At 39.7% G+C, this 22,136-nt stretch overlaps 2 protein-coding genes across 2 annotated transcripts; both read left to right on the top strand.

Moving 5' to 3' along the window:
* The first annotated feature begins 2,917 nt into the window (after window positions 1-2,917).
* Window positions 2,918-5,653, top strand: LOC138593284 (oocyte zinc finger protein XlCOF6.1-like). Its single transcript, XM_069664226.1, has 2 exons — window positions 2,918-3,108; window positions 4,705-5,653. The coding sequence occupies exons 1-2, from the start codon at window positions 2,946-2,948 to the stop codon at window positions 5,643-5,645; spliced, it is 1,104 nt and encodes a 367-aa protein (XP_069520327.1). The 5' UTR covers window positions 2,918-2,945; the 3' UTR covers window positions 5,646-5,653.
* Window positions 5,654-7,312: 1,659 nt separating this feature from the next.
* Window positions 7,313-21,722, top strand: dna2 (DNA replication helicase/nuclease 2). The gene is made up of 25 exons (XM_069660154.1): window positions 7,313-7,342; window positions 11,819-11,875; window positions 12,145-12,994; window positions 13,849-13,957; window positions 14,541-14,690; window positions 14,960-15,143; window positions 15,434-15,582; window positions 15,795-15,917; window positions 16,075-16,321; window positions 16,477-16,591; window positions 16,816-16,972; window positions 17,170-17,361; window positions 17,472-17,714; window positions 17,811-17,924; window positions 18,030-18,139; window positions 18,416-18,525; window positions 18,676-18,804; window positions 19,037-19,129; window positions 19,291-19,484; window positions 19,653-19,742; window positions 20,029-20,242; window positions 20,488-20,577; window positions 20,742-20,927; window positions 21,033-21,179; window positions 21,358-21,722. The coding sequence occupies exons 1-25, from the start codon at window positions 7,313-7,315 to the stop codon at window positions 21,409-21,411; spliced, it is 4,137 nt and encodes a 1,378-aa protein (XP_069516255.1). The 3' UTR covers window positions 21,412-21,722.
* The last annotated feature ends 414 nt before the right edge of the window (window positions 21,723-22,136 follow it).

The following is a 22,136-nucleotide window of genomic DNA, read 5'->3' as shown; positions in this document are numbered from 1 at the left end:
TTTAGCAGGTTATGTGGAATAAAAGCACACTGTATCAATTTTAGTATAAAACAGAGTAAGGAAACCCAAAGGCAGACTTATTACATATAAATATAAATGCAAAACAAAGGCCTCCAGTTGTTGAGTTCATGTAGTACAAGCAATATCTTTTTCAAAGGAAAAACTACAATGTCTCAAAAGACCACGAGGAACACATCCACACATAAAGCCAGGGCTGAAGACGTACTGGTAAGGAGACAAATTACACAGGAAGGTACCAAGGAACAGGTGAAAACAATCAGGGGCAGGGCACAAAGACACGAAGTAAAGCTACAAACACGAGAAGGAAGGTGAATTCCAAAATAAAACAGGAAGGGATAACTGAACACACAAATAAAAACTTAAAAACAGGGATGAGACATGACCCACTGCTTATGATGCAAGAACAGAAAAAGGCACATGGTCACGTTTGCTGTATTTGTGGTATTAGTGATAACTGCCTTACAGCTCCTCGACAAACATCTAACTAAGCATCCAACAGGAAATGATCATGTCTGCATCACATCACAGCAGTGTGCCAGCTGCTGTCAGAGGCAGAATAATTGAGGGGAGCTGGGTTATAAATTACACATCTAATAAACCAGACGTCCAGAGGGTCACACATGACTCCCTCAAGTGAACAGTGAGGAAGAGTAAACACTTGAAACGCCATAAATGACACTCAGATATTTTCTCATGTTAACAGTAATGTATTGAAGTGGTGCAGAAGCACAAACCTTATGTCACTGCAGTGCAAAAAAAACAGATGGCTCGAGTTTACAAGTTACGTCACAGTATCTTGTTAGCAGCTGTTTACAGGGGCAGAGCAATCTGGTTTATTTAATTTAATGAAGAGCAATTACTCCAGTAGAGCTACTTTTTCATCAAAATGAAAATTACTTTAGTAGAGAACAGACAAAAAGTCTATATAGCCTGATAACATGTGAGACACGTCTAGAAAGCCAGCTAAAAGGATGCAACACTGAAGTACCATCCTCTTTTTGTTAAGTGTTTATGCTAAAGCAGCTCACAGATATACCACCTGTGAGCATAGCCACTATAAAAGCTTCATTTTACTCTGCTTTTTTCCAGTTCTGCATCTGACTAACAGCTGAGGACACAGAGCAGACACCCAAACTGTATATTATTGCATTTTAATTTCAGCAAAGAGGTGTGAGGTCTGTGCAGAACCAGCTGGAGTGGAAGCATCTGTCACAGCGGCATGTAAAGTTTACACGATGGCTGACCTGAGCTCTGGTGTGTGTGTGTGTGTGTGTGTGTGTGTGTGTGGGCCCCTCACTGGTATGTTATTGTCTGACCATACGGACGCAGTAGACTTTAATCCTCACGTCTAAACGAACAATACCATGGATGGTACTTGTGGTATTTTTTAAAAGCCTGGCAGGGACACAAAAGAAACAAGCTTTTTAGAGTATGAAAATAATTGTAACATTAAAGTACACACTGAAAAAAAGATATGAATGTAATAATGTAAAAATAAATTATTATTAATGTAAAGAAATAAGAATGACGTTAATGAAAGGGCTCGTCTCCTCTCTTGTTTTGCATCATCTATCATGATAAATCTGATCATCGCATTCTGGCCACAGCTCATACTGAATCATTATAATAACAACATTGGAAATTTATCAAGTATCACATTAAAGTGCGGCAGTGGTTAACATCACATGGGCTGTAAAGTGTAACCAAACTGTATGTTCTGTGAGAGGCTGTAGGGTTCTCAGGATATCTGCTGTCATCTACAGGTGCAGACGTAAACTGCAGATCTAGTTTATTCAAACCAAGCTAGGCAGGAGGGTACTGAGGTTTCCTGATGTTTAATCTATTAGATTACTTTTCAGAATATTCATTTATTTTATATGAATTCCCCCCTTGGATATTTAATTATGTTTATATATTTCCCTTGTCTCCATATAGGTTGATTATTCTTTTGATCTGTATTTGTATTGAATCCTCTACGAGAAACTGTGTGTTTATTTTGTATGTTCTCTAATGTTAAAGAAAAAAAAGATTCTGAGTAGGAAGGCAGGAATGTAGGTAAGTTCACAAAATAAATAGACCTGAATTGCTCCTATTTTATTATTTTAATCTTTTCACATTAGGCCCCAACTGCAAAGTGAGTGTACCCTGAGTTATAACCACTGCTGAAATAGCCTTCAATTCAGACCATACTATCATATTGGTAATTCCTCTGGTCTTGTGTCAGTGTTTTGTTTTATGACCAGTAGGTGGCAGCAAAGCTCTGTCTTCAGCGGGACTGGCTCCATTGTGTGCCTCAGTGTCTGTTAGCAGCCTGGGTTGCCAGGTCCGTTTGTTATAAGCGTCTTTGCATTCGTATTGCTTGCTATACAGGCAGATGCCTTGGACATTTTATCTGTTTATCTGAATAATTGCATTGATTTCAAACAAAAAGGTTTTAATTATTGTCAGCAAAGGTAACAAAATAAAATATGGTCTTCGTACTTTGCTGTAGATTTTCTGGTCAATTTTAATAACACTAAAAAAAATTATTGACATGTCCTAAACATTATCATTACTTTATGTATGGTCTATAAAATTGAAAGAAATAACTCCGGTTGTTTAAAGATTGCTTTGGGCCAGTGAAGCACAGGGCTAATAGATATCAAACAACTTTAGGCCTGGCTCATACATCATTAGGCTACATCAATATTTATCAGATACAAATAAAAACATGAAAAACACATTTTTACCTGTTTAAACTCCTATTTTTAACAAGAAGATGGTGAGTGTCTGTCTCTCTTGCTGTAATAATCTATAATTTGACAATAATTTATCGGTAGGGATTGCTTGTTTTTCTCGCGATACCTGGCAAACCAGTGAGAACCCAGCCACTGTACTTTCAGCCCGTCAGGAAACAGACTGGAGGTCCTCTATCACCCGCGAAAATGTTCCAAACAGACCAACTAAGAGCTTTGGTCAATGAGCGACTGACGGCAGCTGCTGAGGAGATATTCAGCATCTTTGAGAAAACTTTAAAAGACTACGAGGAGGCAATTTTACGTTCAAAGCAGGAGGGCGACCCACAGCGAAGTCTGGACGGGTTGACAGGTAACTTTGACCTCAACACAGCCCTGAAACGTGGGTACCTGGACTCCTGAGTTATTCGTCACTTTATATGTGAAGGTGCACTAAAACGCTGTCTGCTGAGACACTCCCTGAATACAAAGTCCGCTACACAAATGATACAAAAGTAGCCATTTTGCATCCCTGCAGGGGGGAGGGGATGCAAAATGGCTGTCCCTCACAAAATGTGTCACAAAACGGTTTTCTTGGTACTTTATTGAAACTGCTGAATGAAAGGCATGGATTGTTGGCAGCAGGGTGTGGATGCAATCATTTGTTTTTAGGGATGCACCGATTGAGAAAATCAGAGCCAATACCGATGGTCGATTTTTTTCAATAACTACTTTTTATAATACTTAATGCCCTCATTTGGATAAGGGGCCAAAATTAACTTTAATTCTAAAAAACAAAATGTATTCAGGCCTTCAGCACACTCTCTGAGAAAGCATGAATTCAATCTTTCAAATTCCCAATACATCTTTTTATTTTAACTTCCTTTACATAAAAATAATCTTTTTTCAAAGATGCCTGAAAAGCCTCCTTAGCCTGAAACACCTGGTCATAGTACAAACATTTTTCAGTGTTTACATAGCCTAACAAAAATCTTTCTGAAAGCATAAATGTTTTATGTTACAATTAAATTTACTGCCCAATTCAAGCAGTTAGATAATAAAAACATCGGCTACTGCCATCAGCGTATGCCACCTTATTTGCCGATGGGCCGATGTCTGTCAACACAGCCGATATCGGACGATTCCGATGTTCAGCCGCTGCATCGGTGCATCCCTATTTTTAAAAAAACCTGTTTTCTTTGAGGGTTAAAATTTATGTGTGGGTTAACAGAGGACAGGACAGCAAATTTAAACAATTTATTTGTTATACTATTTTTTATCAAGAGATATCGGTCATTATTATGTAGTATTACGTTCACACCTCTCTTTATAATGAGTGCAACATATGATATTTATTACAATTATTTCCCTGTGCTGTTCTCCTGTTGCTTATTAATCAATGGATGCTAGCTATACAGTAAGTCACATTAATAACATAGTATTTCTGCTGGCTAGCAGTATTTTATTATGAAAACAGGCATTTTCACACTGAGGGAAAAATGTACATGAAACTTACCACCTTTATATTCCATTTCCCCTCTACATAAAGAAGCCCTGCAACACAAAAACTTGTACTTGTACTTAAAAACATAAATATAATTGTACTAAAGTTTGTAAAAACAAAATATGTATAGTGCTGTATGAATATAACTTAATGGCTAAATATTTTTAATATCATTGCTTTTCTCAGATGAGCTGTATTTTTAATTTTTATTTAAGACATTTGTGACAAACAGACCTTTTAATCTCTCAAAAATGCATCTAATAGAAGACAGGGGTGTGTCTGTTGTTATTTTTTTAACTACACATCATAACATAACCTTGCAAAATACTGAGTTTTCAATACATTTTGTCACATTTTAAAGGTTCTTCCAGTCTTGTCTAGCTCTCTGTTAAAAGCGTACAAATGAAAATGTGTTTTTGACTATACTTATACCAAATTTTCTCTTCTCATGTGTGGTGCTGTCAGCCCCCCTGCAGCAGTCTGTTCTGGAAGACGAAGCTGCCTCTGAGCATGATCACTGTGAGAAGACTGACCTGTGTGAAACTGACCCGGAGCCACAGCAGATTAAAGAAGAACAGGAAGATGAACCATGGGCTAATCAGACAGGTGAAACACAGGAGGAGGCTGATACCAAAGACTCTTTGTTCAATATAATTTATGTGCAAAGAAGTGACGAAGATGGAAGACCGCTCACTCACCAAAACCAAGATGGCCAAAATGAAGGAAACAGCTTGTCTGGACAGTTAAAACCTGAACCTGATAGAGAAAGCTATGACGCATCAGAGCCTAACAGCGACCGCCAGACGAGTGGAGGCAGTGATGATGAGTGGAGAGACTGTGCAGGATTTCACTTGAGTAGGAAACCACAGTTAGCAGCTGGTGAGACATCAGAAAGACCATACACCTGCAGCGTTTGCAACAAGACCTTCAGGATTAAATCCATCCTGACACGCCACATGAAGATGCACTCAGGAGAGAAACCGTACAGCTGCAGCGTTTGTGGCAAGAGCTTCATCCAGCGCTCGTATCTGCAGACTCACATGAACTCTCACACCGGACAGAAACCGTACACCTGTCGCTTCTGTGGAAGAGGGTTCACGCAAGTGGGGAACATGAACGCCCACATACGAATCCACACGGGAGAGAAGCCTCACAGCTGCTCTGATTGTGGTAAAAGTTTCAGAGAGAAGGCGGATCTCATCAGGCACAGAATAATTCACACTGGTGAGAAATCATACATCTGCTCTGTGTGTAATATGAAATTCACCACTCAGTCGAATCTGACGCGCCACATGAAGACTCATTCAGGGGACAGGCCTTTTGGCTGCACCGCATGTGGGAAAAGTTTCATCCGGCGCTCACATTTAATCATTCATATGAAAACTCATGCAGCAGAGAATCTATAGACCCTATGAGATGCTAACATGTAATTTTGTAATAAATGTCTCAGTAATTTGTTATACTGTATGTTTTTCCAAGTGCATTATTACATTTGTATGGTGAAACTCTGTTGTGTCTGGTTTGTTTTTAAGTCAAAAATTTAAACGAAGGAACAATACAATATTATTACGTTACAGATTTAGGAAGATGTGAGTACTGGAGACAGAGTTGATAAATGCACATTATTACAATGTGTGACTGAGCAAACACACACATTTCATGCCACCCCTGCATAAGTAAGTAACTTACCCAACTTACCCTTCCCCAGTTTAAAGGTCTGACTGAATTACAGGTATCCAGCTGAACCTATATGGGTATGCAGTTAAAGATGAGCATCTACTACTTTATCATCTGTAACTTTGTTTTTACAGATGTTTTAAGCCTGACTGAGCAATCTGAGTAATAATTTCTCACATGGTTACTGGGTAGCTTCTTATTCTATATTTAATGATGGCAGCTATGGCAGCTCCAATAACAACAACTGGCAGTGAAAAGAAACTAACTTTTTAGTTTACTTAAGTTGTACTTGAATAGAATTTTTCCTACTTGTATTTCAATCTTTATTTGTACTTCTACTGATGGAAATAATTTTTTTATTGAAATTATTTATTTATTGTAAAAATATAATATATATTACACATTAATTATTATATATATTATATAAAATTACACAATCAAGGGCTCTTTATTTGGAAAGTAGATAGTTGGTACACCTCCATTTAATTAATTATGATTAATTGCTAGAGTAACCTCAAGAGTCTTTTAATCAATGCACAGCAGAAGGACAGTACAAAAGCGAAATCTGACTAAAGGCAAGCAAGCAGTTAAAAAAAATAGATACTGAAGTTTTCAATGATAAATGACTAATGAACAGGTATTTTACTTGAAAATCGTTATCTTAAAATCAAAACATATTTAATTAAATGAATTATTTTGTTATGAATGAATTCCTATCGTCAAATTACTTATTTTTCCTTTATTTAACCATATTTATTATTTTCTAAATCGACAGTGGAGGTTGCTCAGTATCACTGATAAGATTTTTGTTTGTTTTCGTGTCCTTCAAAATTAAATTAATATCGTTTTACATTGAGTATAGGAACTGTTGGTGTCAACGCTTACTGGAAGATTTTTTTTAAATTCAATTCAAATTTTTAGCAAACTGTATTGTTTACATATTCAGTTGATTTTAATGTCGCTGCTGAGCTTACAGGGGTGAAAAAAAGGTGCTCTAGCGGAAGTTGATAGATGTCACTTCCGTTGCGCGAAACTGGAACATTGGCGCCGTAGATTTAAATGCATCTTAATAAAACCGGTCCGGATGATATAGCGGAAATACCATGAAAAATATGACGAAAAACATTGCACCGGTCCGGTAGATTTCACGGAGAAATAACGTTATTTAACGCTGTTACCGAAGTCAACACTTTTCTGGCTGTGGAGATGCAGATTCGTTCAAATCAAGCAGTATTCGCTCTCTGTGGATAGCTGTGAGGTTAGCCATCCGTTGACAACATTATCGGTCCGCTAGCTGAAAAGATATACCTAATACACCTCTGGTCGGACTATCCGTATATAAGTAACGAACGCTCATAAATGTACACACCTGCGTGTTATTAAAATCAGACTCATCATGAACAGAACCAAGCTGAAGAAAACCAAGGTGAGTTCAGCGGTTTATTTTCTAACATTTGTTATTTTTTATGTGACGAAAACTTGAAGGTGTAATGTAGCGATCTAGCCTCTAATTCGATTTGACAGTAAGTGTGACAACTGTCACATATATTTTGAAGCTGTCTCTTGTTAACTCAGCTGTTTGTCTGGTTTGAATGATCCCTGCAGAGCAGCCATCTTTTCTTTTTCTGGTCAGTGAAGTAGGATGTGATCAGAAACAGAAAACGACATTTGTACATTTATATACAAAAAACTTCACGTTATATGCACATGATGTCTTAAATGTTATATCATAATATTTAAGTGTCACACTGTAACTAAGGCAGGGCTGTTTCTAGCTTTTTGGGGGCCCCTATTTCGTCAATCTGCGATTGGGGGATTCCAAACCTCGGGGAGATGCATCAGTCTGGTACACTGAAAGAAGGAAACAGACTCGATTCGTGAAAAACTCTCAAATTAAACACCTCATGTGGACCAAAGCAATTTAAACCTAGAGAAAATTGTAATAAAAGGTATTAATTAACATTTTAAATTCTCAAAAGAAAGTTCTTAAACATGAAACAAACTCAACATAGGGATGGCCGATATCTAAGAGATCTAAGACTCTGTTCTTAATATCCTCACTCAGCCCAGTTTTGTCCTCTAATGGCATCAAGTGTCTGATTTTAGAAGATGGAGGACGAGCTTCACACAGGAGATGCTGACATATTCCTCCCCTGATAGTAGGGATGCACCATATTTGAAAAAACTGACATTGCAATAACTTTTTGTTCTGTGATATTTCTTGCCTTATAAAAAATACAGGAAATAATACCAGATAAATGCTGTGTGTTTTCATGTACATATAAACAATTAACAATTATTTAGAACTTTAAAGTCTATTTTCTATTTTACAAAACAAAAATCCCCTCCTAATTTTACCACACTTGGTTTGGTGACAACAAATAGACTTGTGGGCTGCAATTGCAGCAAGATGATAAGTTGTCATCTACCGTTTCTAACGGTGTTCAAATGTACTGTATGTTTAATCAGCATGACCAGCTTGCTTCTGGTCTCAGGGCCCGATCAGACAGAGCGCGCTTTGCAGGCTGTAAAATGCGAGGTGCACCACACTGCCTTTTTTGTTGAAGCCTACAGTTGTTAAGGCAACAACCACCACCGAATCATTAGCTGTCATTAACCTAACCATTATATTGCACACTAACTTAAACTTACTGGACATATGGAGACATCGCAACCCTTCTGATCTACAGTACACTTGGAGCAACAAGACTTTTTCTCTTTTTTCCAGAATTGACTTTTGGTTCATTTCAAGGGACATAAGTTGTCCTGCTTTAATGACTGAAAAACCATTTGTATAAACTAAATCTTACAAATGAAGACAACAAAACCATTTAACCATTGGAACTGTAACAGTTCATAGTTGTAGAGTTTACTGAAACTATAAAAAAAAACTAATTGAGCAGTACTGGACACTTGCAGTGTGTAACAATAAATTTACAACTCAATTTAGTAAAGATTTTGCTAAAAAGAAAAGAGCAAAAATAGAGAACTTGATCAAATTTCTGACATTACAGTGGACATGTTAGGTGATGAGGAACTGCCACCACAATTACCATCAAGAATTAGACGAGATTAATAAGGGAAGAGCCCAGGCTGCTTTCATACGATCCGGACTAAATATTTTTTTAATATTGACAAAAGAATCATAGAGAGAAACTGACTATCTAAACTAAATACAGAGAATTCGATAACAGAGGATAACACGGTAATATCAAAATTCGTATCTAATTTTTATGTGAATTTATATAAATATGTTGTAGTAGCAGCTCTGACATTTTCAGTTGTTTGAAAGATGTAAAAAAAGCTAGTATGAGCTTTAAGGAGGAATGTGATGAAACATTAACTAATAAAGAAATACAGTGGGGTACGAAGAATCTTAAAATCAATAGATCACTGGGTAATGATGGCCTTACGTCTGAGTTTTCATCTGAAATTTCCAAATTTGTACTTGCAGTATACAATGAATCTATCAGTGAAGAAGAATGACCTCAATAAATGAAACAGGGGCTTATAACACTTACTCCAAAGCCAATTAAGGATCCTGTAATTATCGATAATTGGCGTGGTATTACATTATTGAACAATGGTTATAAAATTCTTGCTTCTTTTCTGGCCAAACGTCTCAAAAATGGGTCGTGTGACATCATTCATGATTCCCAGAGTGGTTTCATGCCTGGACTTCATATTTCTAATAATATCAGATCAGTCCGAGATTTGGTGAACAATAGAAGTTTTATACACCCTGTAATTCTTTTTCTGGACTGAAGGCGTTTGATGCAGTCAGTCATAAATGTATTTTTGACACCCTGGCTTTCTTTAACTTTGGAAACTTCTTTATTAGAGCACTCAAAACACTTTATGAAATAATAATAGTTAGGAGAAACTCTTACACGGCACATCCTGTAGAGATCCTTGTTTGTTACTCAAGTCTTAAACTATTGAAAGTATTAGTATTGGTAAAGAACTCAAAATATCACAACTAGCCGATGACACAACAATATTTTTAAAAAGTACTGATGAAATTCCTGTGGCTCTTTCTGCTATATTTAAATTCTCTGATTATCAGGTTTAAAACTTAATTTGAAAAAAAAGTGAAATACTTTCCTAAAATAACGTAGAACTTCCTGAAATTTGTGGAATTCCTGTGAGGCACTGTCACTTATTTAGGTATTAAAATCTCAAAGATCCCAAACAAATTCTGAATGACACATTTCTCCTGTTATTGATGCAGTTAGAAAGAAATGTAACGGCTGGTTGGCCAGGGATTTATCCATACATGGTAGAGTTCTACTGAGTAAAGCAGAAGGATTGTCAAGAGCTTCTTGTATGTTTTCGTCACTAGATGTCTCCAAATCAACATGTCCTCAGTTGTACATTGTCCTCTTTAATTTTATGTGGAAAAATAAACCCCATAAACCAGGTGTTCTCTCTAACCCTTTTACTGAAAGAGGACTTAATGTTCTGATCTTTACAACATTTAACCAAATTCTAAACATTAATTGGATTAAAAGATATCTGAAAAATCCAGATAGTATATGGAATATTTCCCCCAGCTTCTTCTTCAGTAAAATTGATGGTCTTAATTTCTCATTGCTTTGTCCTACTCTGTTGGAAAACTCCCAGTGAAACTAGCCAACTTTCATCAACACATGTTGTTATATTGGGCTCTTCTGTTCAAACATAAATACTCTCCTCACAACTGTAATTTATGGAACAATACTCACATCTCATATAGAAACAAATCCCTATACTCACATAACTGGTCTGTAAACAAAATCAATACTGTAAACATGCTCATTAATGTAAACGGTGAGTTGTATAGTTATGAGTCTTTTTCTGAGAAATATGTTATCAACATCCCTCGTCAAGAGTTTGATATGGTTGTTAAGTCAATAGCCTTTAATATACTGTCTTTAGCACAAAGTACATGTTTTGACGATCTGAATTTAAATGATTGTGCCCTTACTATAAATGGGGCTCATGCTATTTATTAGATATCATCTTGACCAAACTCCCATTTGTAAATAAAGGTGGCTCTGGTTAAATAGAAAACGGTGGAACGTATATTTCTCTTGCCTCATATTACAAAAAGAATCAAAGAGTTTCTATTCAAACGTGCACACAGGTCCGATCCTGTTAAATATATTACACACAAATACTAACTGTAATTAACAGATGCACTTTTTGTGATTGTGAGGGAGAAACTATTGAACATGTTTCTGCAGAATGTTTCCATGCTGCTGCCTTTTGGTTTGATTTACAGAAGTGCCTTTAAGAAATGTTTGGAAAAGATGTAAAACATACAAATAATAGATATGTTAATAATTTTCAACAATTCCAATCCCTCAGCAGATGAATTATACTTGATTAATTTGATTATTATTTTAGCCAAATATTACATACACAAAATGCAATGGATTGAAAGATTGCCCTCCTTTTATATTTTTACTACATATTTTTAAACATATTTGACCTCCATTGAAAACCTAAAAACAACCACATTAAGTTAAATTTTTATTCTTTCAATTAGCAGAATCCTCTTGACTCTTTGTTGTTGCTTGTTTTTTATTTCTTGTTAATATTTGTTGTACAGTGATGTTGATCACATGTCGACATATCTTTACATATGTACTTGAAATTTATTTCAATAAAGTTATACAAAAACAAAAAATATATATTGTAAACTTACAGAAGGCCCGCCTTTCCTTTCATCTGATTGGCCACCAAAAAAGAAGGCCATGACGTAGGGCACTTTTCAGCTTTGAGCTGAAGTTTTTTCAACTGGAGCCCCCCCCAGCTGCTAAAAGGCGTTCTGTCTGATCGGACCCTAAATGAGCCTAAACAATAAAACAGTTGTTAGCTGGAAAATGTTGTTAAATGTTTGCTTGATGGTTTCTGTTAGGCACCAGGAGGGCAGAAGAACATCTCATCCTTCTTTTCCTCTCAAAACCACATCCAGGTGAATTTTACATTTTCTCATGGCTCTTCTCATTCTCAACACATTTGTGAATGAACATATTATCTTTTATTTCCTTGCTTGTCTCTTTTTCACCTTTTCTCCTTCTCTGTTTAAATGTACTCTATAGTTTTGTATCTTTTTTCTTTCTTCTGTTTTCACTCTGCTGTAATGTACTTTTGCATTTCTCTCTGTAACTTACATAAACAATTTGCCACTTATACATTTTAAGATCATGTACTTAAATCCTAATTTGTCTGTTTTGCTTTTAGGATTTGTCATCTTCCACAAAATTATCCATCCCTGGCTCTGCTCTCAACAAGACTGAACCCAAGATCAAAGATGGCCAGAGCTCTAAATTCAGACCCTATTCCCCCTTAAAGAGGAGCATCCTTGGGGATGTTGAAAACCTCCTGCCCTCTTCACCAGATCTGCTCCTCTCTGTGCCTGAGACCCCCAGCAGTCAGATCAGACTTTCCCCCCAGCCCAGCAGAGAGGCGGCAGGCCTGGGGAAGCTCGGCCAACTGTCCCCCATCTGTCGTAGTCCCCGCTCCAAAGGTCAGAGTCTGCTGAGAATTAAGACTGAGGAGAGAGGAAAAACCAAGAGGGAAGAGGGGTGTTCTGACTACTTAAAAAGACTCTTCAGCCCTCCACATGAGTCCCACAATGCCAAGAGACCAAGAACCTCCAATTCACCAGCACAGAACACTACACTCAGCCCCATCGGTCGCAACCTGAAAGTAACAAGGCCTGTAATTGGCCCTCTGAAGATACCACTGTTATCCTGTGACAGGTCAGAGGGTCACAGCAGAAGTACTGTGCCTTGCCACTCTTTAGGGGAACAGAGAAAACATCAGGACGAGACAAATAAAAATGAGAAAGACTCATTTTTTACTTTGCTAACAGAGCAAAAGGTATCCGAACTGAAAGCCAATGATAATCCTCACACTCCTCTGGGTACTCGCACTGCTACTGCTCAACCAAGTGTTCAGACTATCACACCTGCAAAGCAGAGAAGCGCAGAGGAGGGAGAAACAGACCTTAACAAGAATGAAGCTGCAAGAACAGCAATGACGTCAAAGGGAGGAGGAGACAAATCATCTGATCAGGAGCGAGCAGGAGGTACACTGATGCATTTGGATTGACTACTACATGCTTGTAAATAACTGATTACTTTTACACATGCTGCATAGAGCTGACGTAATCCAGTATTAGACAGTTTGGCAATGACAAAAAAGCTGATGTGTTTCAGATTCCTCCACATCCTGTCAGAATGTAACTTTAGTTTTAAAAAAGAAACATTGATTTCAAAGTATAAAGATCCATGCATGGGAAATACTGATTGACCCTTAGTGAGAAACATGGTATCACATACTTGGGATGCAGCCTTAAAGACAAAGAAAAGACAAGAGGAAAGCTGTCACAAAACAATCCCACATGACTGAATTTTGATTGTCTCATCATGATATCAAAGTTACTGTTTATTAATACAGACCAATGACTGTATATATATAGATGGACGACACGTCTCCACCTGCTCTGATTGTAAGACATTAATGCCAAAATAGCACCTGTGACGACGCTGGTGACGTCATTTGGAGCCAGAGTTGCACAGTAGAGATCTGCGGGTGGTAACTAATGATAACTGAACTTGTCAGAAAAATGAACACTTGGACATAAATCAGCATGATAAGAACTAACTATAATGACAGAAACCATGTTTGGGAAAAATGTATTTGCTGTGTATTTTGATTTTACAGTTTGATTCATGTCCCATCTGTTAACATGGAGGAGGCAGGCTTTATGACCTATACTGCAGCCAGTCAGCAGGGGGCGGTAGAGAGGGTTTGGCTTCACTTTTAGGGAGCTGTCATGTCGTCCATCTTTTTATACAGTCTATGATCCACACACACGCAAGTCTGATTCATATACTTTTCTTTTAATGTTGTCGCTTTTTTCCCCTCTAACTTCCACAGGAGCGACGTCAGCGTGTCCCGTGGATGAGGCGCTGGACGACAGCTGGTTTGCAGACCAGATGGATCAAAGTGAAGGTCTCATCACAGAGAATAAATCCAAAAAACCACTGTAAGAGACACACAAAAAAATGACTTCAAAATAGTTTGATCTTGTGAAGTGAAGATAAATTTGCTTATTTCTCTGATACAAGGAGAAGAATAGAGGAGTAAATGTTGTCCACGCCCCCGACTGGGTGAAAAGCTTCTATCTAAAGTCCCCTTCTCACATGCGCTGCACTCCTGTGCAAATATCCTGCTTAATCTGCATGTGAGAACGTAATGTCCGAATCAATTGACCCAAGTCGACTTTTTCCTGGCAGCCCCCTCGTACAAAGTCTGTTTAATGTCTGCTTGAGGCAATGTGTGAACGCAGCAGTATTTTTTGTCTTTGATGGAGTTTTATTTGGAAACATCTTTATACATGTTGTTGAAATATTAACCAAGAACCACCTGACCATCTCCCCGTGTGGGACATGTGTGAAAGGGCAAGTCTGGGAAATGTCAGGACCTGAATGTTGGGAAATTGCCCAGAGTTCATTTGTGAAAAGGGCTTCTTCTTTCCACTTGTATGTCATGCAGATGTTTAAGAATGATGCATGACACATGATTTATAATACACAAACAAAAAGATTAAACTTGTCTTTTCCCCACAGGAAGGTGCCAGACCATGTCATTCTTTCTGGAGGCCTCAACAACCGCTACTGGGTTTTAGATGTGGAGGAGAGGCCTGGCAACAAAACTCTGACCATGTCATGCTCCAAATCTCTACATCCAACTGAGACCTGTCTGCTGAAGGATGGATGGTAATGCTTCTGTACTGTTCACACGGTTCAATTCTATTTCTTTTTCTCTCTTGAGGTTACTTCTAGTTCTTTTACAAAGAATTTTATTTATGAGCTTGTCCGGTGTGCGTTTCTTGTACACCATCCTGCTAACAGTTTCACTTTATTCCGCTGCTTTACTGGTTGTGGTAATATGCAAAGAGATGTAGCTTTGCCAAATTTATATTCTGTCTGAGCATATGTAGTATTCAGGGGATTCTCTGTTTTGTGTTAAAATTATGTGTTTCCAGGGAGATGACGCCTGTACGTCAGGGTGATGTGGTGCACCTGGAGGGCCGCTCTGATGGTGGATCCTGGTTAGTGGACAGGGAGCAGGGCTTCCTGGTTTTACTACCTGATAGCCTCATCTCAGGTACCAGCATCTCCAGCTCCATCCGCTGCATGAGGCGAGCAGTACTGGGAGACATGTTCAAGGTAGAAGAGCTTAACTAATACAATAAATATCGCTACTTTAATTTTATATCGCTACACTTTAGCTTGGTTGATTATTATGTATTTTTGTCAAATATTTAACACTGAAGAAGACAATATACTTTGCATGTGTGTATTTTGTCAGTTACCCAGTTTAAAGTGTCAGCTTTTAAAGAGGTTTACCAAAGGATTCTTGTTTAATGTTGGATTCAATACTCTAGTTTAAGTACTGTTTTGAGTACATGGTGCTTAACTCTTCACCTTCCCTGTTCTTTTTGTTTGCCGTGATACAGAGCTTTGACGGTGGCTCCAAACAAATGCTGAACGGCACCATGGTCCATGAAGTCTTCCAGAGAGCAGCTACAGCTAAAGACTTTTCTATGGAGACTCTGTCTAAGCTGGCTGACCAGGCTCTGCACAGTCCTCGGTACCTTGGAGACATGTGAGTGGTCAGATTATACTTCACAGGATGCTGCAGAGCTTTCCTGTTTGTAGTGATACACTTCACAGTTTTTCAGAACAGAGTGCTTTAATCAATAAATAAGTATTGAACAGTTATTTGTGAGTGTTTCCTGTAGGATTATCTTGTTTTGAATTATGACGCATCACATTTTTCTCTTTAGTTATGCGTTTGTTTTGTCCATGTGTCTTTAGGTACAGTTTGGGTGTAACCCAGGAAGAGATGAAGCAGGAGCTGCATGATTATCTGCCCTCACTGGAACATTGGGCCAGGGATTACCTCAGCTCCCCGACACCAAAAGCAATCAACCTCAAAATGTAAACACACACAAAAACACACTTGAACACACACGTCACGTTTTGGTTTTGCAACTTTTTATTGAATAGTGTCAAAAGGAACACTTGCAATAATGAGGATGTTTTTTTGCAAAGTTTAAACAAATTTTAAAACATTAACTTTCCTTGATTTCCTCAGCCCTACCAGCAGCAGAGCTCCCATCAGGGGCCAGGACTCGGCAACTGTTGTCACGGTTACAGAGCTGGCAGATATAGAGGAGAATGTGTGGTCACCGAGATTTGGGCTGAAAGGAAAAATCGATGTGACGGCACGTGTTCGAATCCAAAGACCACGAAATGGTATTCCCAGGACCCCGGAGGAGAAGACAGTGCCCCTGGAGCTGAAAACTGGGAAGGAGTCAAACTCTATAGAGCATCGCAGTCAGGTGGGTGGACCACAGAGTGCTCAGCTGGGTAGACACACACGTAGACTGGTGGGGTCAGGTGGAAAGCCACATTTGCACTTAAAGAAGACACATTTATTTTAGTGAAATGACTTTGGTTTCGAGATGTCCACATGCATGTGTTTTCCTGTGTGTAGGTGATTCTTTACACTCTGATGAGCTTGGAGCGATACAACCCTGAGGCTGGCTTCCTGCTTTACCTTAAGACCGGCAACATGCATCCTGTTGTGGCCAGCCACATGGACCGCAGAGGTACAGTACGCCCACATGTGCTTAAAATAATAACTTAGTTTGTCTTTTGCAATTCAAAATAAATATATATTTAGATAGAACTTGATGATCCGCTGTGGTCACAAACAGCAAGTTGAATGTTGTCAGTCTGTCTGCCTGAATCACAACACAATGGTGCAATGAAACAAAAGAAGAAGAGCTGTGTATTCCTTCACTCTTTCATCTTTACTCTCTGTGTATCTCAGAGCTGCTGAAGCTGAGGAACACTTTGGTTCATCACATTCACAACTGTGTGGAGAAAGACTCGAAGCGAAGCCGCTTGTCCAGACTTCCTGACATCCTGACGAACAGACAAACCTGCCAGTACTGTCCTCAGAAGAGGAACTGTGCTTTGTACGAGAGGTAAATGTTTAAACCAGTTCTGCAGCCATGGAAATCTCAAGCATTCAAGTTCCCATTTTATACGATAATCTATTAATGCGGAGTGATGAGACAGTGAGTTTATATAGTAGTTAAATGACCTCATTTAGCTACCAGTCCTTGTCTGTCTCTCTCTTTTATCGTTCTTATTTCCTCCCTCTCAATACCTGTTCCTACAGGGCGCTGGATGGCAGCTCTGCAGACGTCAGTGAGGATGTTGTGGCGGACTTCCTGCAGCAGGAGACAGGTCACCTGACTCCGCCACATCTGAGCTACTTTTCCCATTGGCTGCTGCTCTGCTGCCTCGAGGCCGGCACCATGGAGGCCAAGAACGGCCGAAAGCGTGTGTGGCTTCAAACGTCAGAGGAGAGGTTTGAAGCTTGTCACTCAAAAGTAGACATTTAAATACTCATATTTTATACAACACCTTGATATATGTGCTTAACATCCACCATATGTATTCTCTAACCTGTGTTTCTAGTGAGAGGAATGGGAGCTGTGTGGGGAACGTGCAGCTCAGCGGTGCGGTGACCGTGCAGTCAGAAGGGGTTTACCTCCATCGTTTCCAGCGAAGCAGTGCAGTGCCACAGAAGGGTTTGACCAACAGCGGTTTGTCCGGCGGGGATCGCATCGTTGTTAGTGACCAGGAGGGTCGTCTGGTTGGTTTGGCAACCGGATACCTGTGTGATGTCAGCAGGACATCAGTCAGCTGCACTCTGGACAGGTGAGAATGTCGGACAACTAGAAGACAGTGCTTGTTTCAACAGCTGCTCAGTTGAAGTCACTAACCTGATTTTCACCTGTTTTTGGTGTGAAACAGAGATCTGTCAAAGTTCAGTGGTGTGCTGTTTCGATTGGACGGTGATGAAGGTGTGGTGGGCCTCAGCACTCACCTCACCAACCTCTCCAGACTGATGGAAAACTGTCAGGACAGGTACAGTGGAATGCAATATGAAGCTATGATGGCATAAATGTATGTAATGGTGAAACTAACTAGGTGACAGTAAACAGTTATGTTTGGTATTTCCTGTCTGTGCAGTGATCGTCTGAGGGAGCTGGTTGTCGACCTTCGTCCTCCAGAGTTTATTTCAAACCTCAGTTCTGTTCTGCCGAGAGAGGCCAAGGACACTGTGGCCAACATCCTCAAAGGTGACACGACTACTGTGCTCTGCTTTACAACACGTCTCATTAACTTCTTTATGCTCTTTTTTACATTCTAGTTAGCTCTACTTGCTCTTACTGTGGAGCACATTGTTGTTAATGATAAACTAAACTAATCTGGATACAAATTAGGAGATTCCAGTTGCTGGAGTTGTAGTAGTTCTTTCAATAATAGAAAAATTAAATGTCCATTTTTTTGTGTGAAAACCTGGCTTGTGTAGGAGAATGTTTGTGGGGTAATTTTATGCATTTTTGTCTGCGTAGGTCTCAACAAACCCCAGAAGCAGGCCATGAAAAAGGTGTTGTTATCCAAAGACTACACACTGATTGTTGGCATGCCAGGCACAGGCAAAACCACAACCATCTGCACCCTGGTAACCTGCTAACCATCATCTTCACACTCTACCTGAATCATGTATCCACATAGTCATCTACTCCCTAGTAAACACAGAGCTGTGACGCTCTTTCCCCAAGCGTTCTGACTTTCATCTTTCTCTTTGTCTCTTCCTAACTTAATCATTCAGGTCCGCATCCTTCATGCATGTGGCTTCAGCGTGTTGCTGACCAGCTACACCCACTCTGCTGTTGACAACATCCTGCTGAAGCTGAAGCGGTTCAGGGTGGGGTTCCTGCGTCTCGGCCAGGGGCAGAAGGTGTGTTTATAGGTGGTTATTTGGTGTGTCGAGTAAATAACAATCAGTTCTCAAATTTCTTGACAACAGTGAATAATAATTGTCAAGTTGTAGCTATGCCTGCTCTGCTACATTCATATTATTGTAGGAACAATTCACCAATCAATAAATATGAAGTGAAAATCTCCACTCATAGTATCCTTGGCTCCTCTGACTTGTCTTGTTTTCTTTCTTTCTCTGCCGCCTTCCCCAGGTTCACCCAGACATCCTGCCTTACACAGAGGAGAGTTTAAGGAAGAAGGGAGTTCACACTCTGTCAGAGCTGGAGCAGCTTTACAACAAAGAGGTGAGGAGTTCACTTCTTGGATGCATTTTTATACACTGGTATTACCTTTAATCTCAATGTTTTTCCTGCTTTACAAGTTTTAACTAGAATATTGTAACTTAAAACATTAAAATAAAATGATTAAATGTATACCACTGTAATGACAATTTCTCCCTTTCTAGCTGGTAGTGGGAACCACCTGTATGGGAATCAAACACCCCCTTTTCACACGTCGCCGCTTTGATTTCTGCATCGTAGACGAGGCTTCACAGATCAGTCAGCCGATCTGTGTCGGTCCTCTGTTCTACTCCAAGAGATTCGTCCTGGTCGGAGATCACCAACAGCTGCCTCCAATCGTTCAGAATCATGAAGCTAGGTAAAGTGTGTGTGTGTGTGTGTTTCTGTGTTTCTGTGTGTGTGTGTGTGTGTGTGTGTGTGTGTGTCTAACCTAAGCATCTCATTCCCTCCATGTGTAAACTTTAACCATAAACTAATGTGAAGACAAAGAGTGTCAATTGAAACGTCTGTTTCCTTTTTCCTGCAGGTCACTTGGGATGGATGAAAGTCTGTTTAAGCGACTAGAGCTCCATAGTGAAGCAGTGGTCCAGCTCAATGTACAGTACCGAATGAACAGGTAAACCTACACACAGACTACTTGTTTATTGTGCTTAAACTCTTAACTGCTAACAGTACGTTAACAAGTCTGCATTAAGCACAGTTTCATGTCTAAGTTGAATCTTTTCATCTTGTTTCTAAACTATCTGAACTTACTGAAACTTCAGTATCTGCTCTGTCCTGCTGTTGCTGCTGCCCTGATTTAATTATAATTAATTAATTCCACATGACTGCCACAAAACAGCGTGGCAAAAGTCCAGTGGATTCCTTCTCCATAATGAACAGTGTGTGCTCTGTGTCTGTAGGCAGATTATGTCTCTCAGTAACTCCCTGATGTACGAGGGCCGGCTGGAGTGCGGATCAGAGCGGACGGCCGAGGCCTTGCTCACCCTGCCCTTCCTGCTCTCGGTCCAGTCGGAGCTCGGTACATACTCGGAGACCGATCCCCAGCACGACCTGGCGTGGGTGCAGGCCACACTGTTGCCTAGCAACCCCGTTTGCTTCCTAGACTGCTCAATGGTTGGTAGATTACACAGATCACTTCATGTTTGAGTTACACTGAAATGTTAAAACTTCAGATGTGCTGTCAAAAGGTTTTACTGAACATGATTTCAGCTGTTTTTATGATTGATAGAGGCGTTGTTAGTTCTGTTTTCTGGGTTAAGGATATACGTCTGCTTCTTCAGACAAAGGGCTGCTGCTGTGTTTAAGACATTAGAGGTGGGCTGATCTTTCATCTTCTCTCTTTCTGCTGCTTCCTCCAGGTGCCAGCACTGGAGTCTGTGGAGCAGGGAGGCGTAAGCAATCACACTGAGGCGGCTCTCATACACAAGCTGCTTTCACTGCTGATAAAGGTACAACAGATGGCCCACTGACTATTTCATTAAATTTTAAGTTCTGGCTTCATTTGTAGGGTCATGTAGACCTTACTACTGCAGTGGATGATAGAGAAAAAATGTTTAAATATGTGGTGATGCCAGTTATCATACTAACTTCTGCCTATTTTGTGTGTCCTCAGGCAGGCTGTAAGCCCAGCGATATTGGTGTTATCGCTCCCTACAGGCAGCAGTTAAAGAGCATCTCCGCTCTGCTGCAGTCCTCTGCCTTCACCGGTGTGGAGGTGAACACAGTGGACAGGTATCAGGGCCGGGACAAAAGTCTGATCGTTTTTTCTTTTGTCAGGAGCACCGCAGAGGAAGGAAACGTAAGTGATTCTCTTCCAATCTCCCTTTTTTACTCATCTTACTGTCTTCTCTGAGAAATCAGATGAACAGTTGGGTGCGTACCTGACCTGATTCTACATTCACAGTTAGGAGAGCTGTTGAAGGACTGGCGTCGCCTGAATGTCGCCATTACCAGGGCGAAACACAAGCTGCTGATGGTGGGCTCTGCCGCAACGCTGCGACGCTACGCACCTGTGGAGAAACTACTGAACCATCTCCAGCAAGAGAACATGATATCCTTTAAATACATACATTCATTTGCAACTCAAATCTGATGCAGTTTTAGTCATTAATTTGCATCAATCTTCTTTCATTAGTTGTGTACAGAAAAGTAATAATGCTTAAGTATTCTTAGTTTTCTGTGTTAATGTATTCTGTGTTTACAAGTTCTTTCCTGAACGTTTACTTCACATTATCCAGCTCCCGCCTGCTGCCCACAAAGCCTTACCCAACATGACCCTGTGATTGAAGTCTGTGAAGCCATGATGGTGCAGTGAACGGTGGAGCAGCCAGTGGGTCACCTCAATCTACCAAAGCTAAATGATCTGTCAGGGGACTGGGATCAAACATATAAGCAGCTTGTCATTGATGTCCTGTAAACCCTGTCTGTCACCTAAACTTACAGCCCCTCCTTTGATTGTTGTGCATCCCTCCCAACAAGCTTCTGCTGAAGTGTAACTAGAGATACAGATTACTTTAATTAACACACTGAAGAATATGTAGACTTTAAAGGGGGCACTGTCTCAGCTTGAGCATGGTACGTTTTATAATGGAATGAAGAGAAATTACACTATTTATGATATAAAGACCTTGAAAAGAGGACGCTTCACAACATTCAGCATCTCTTTGCATAAAGATGATCTGTTTGGGCTTTAAGGTTTCATTCTGATATGTGGGTGAAACCGGTAAGTCCTCATAGACTTGATCCCAACACGAATCTCAACAACTAGAGTTAGTGCCACACACGTGAGGGCCATGCTGTGAAATACGACACCGAAGCTATGAACAGCTGAAATACACAATATTAAGCTGCACATATCAGATGGTCTTACAGTTCAAATGTGTTAAAGTGACTCAGCACTGTGCATCAAACCTCAACTATGAGGACTCGTACGCTTCTGTTATTGATCAAATACCTCTATAAATGCGATGTGACAACATTTCACACCTGATTACAAGTACGTTCACTG

Source organism: Semicossyphus pulcher, unplaced genomic scaffold, assembly GCF_022749685.1.
Source record: "Semicossyphus pulcher isolate SPU_LCO1_2020_fin unplaced genomic scaffold, fSemPul1.0.p SCAF_1, whole genome shotgun sequence".
Classification (NCBI taxonomy): domain Eukaryota; kingdom Metazoa; phylum Chordata; class Actinopteri; order Labriformes; family Labridae; genus Semicossyphus; species Semicossyphus pulcher.
This window is presented reverse-complemented; position numbering and strand designations above follow the sequence as displayed.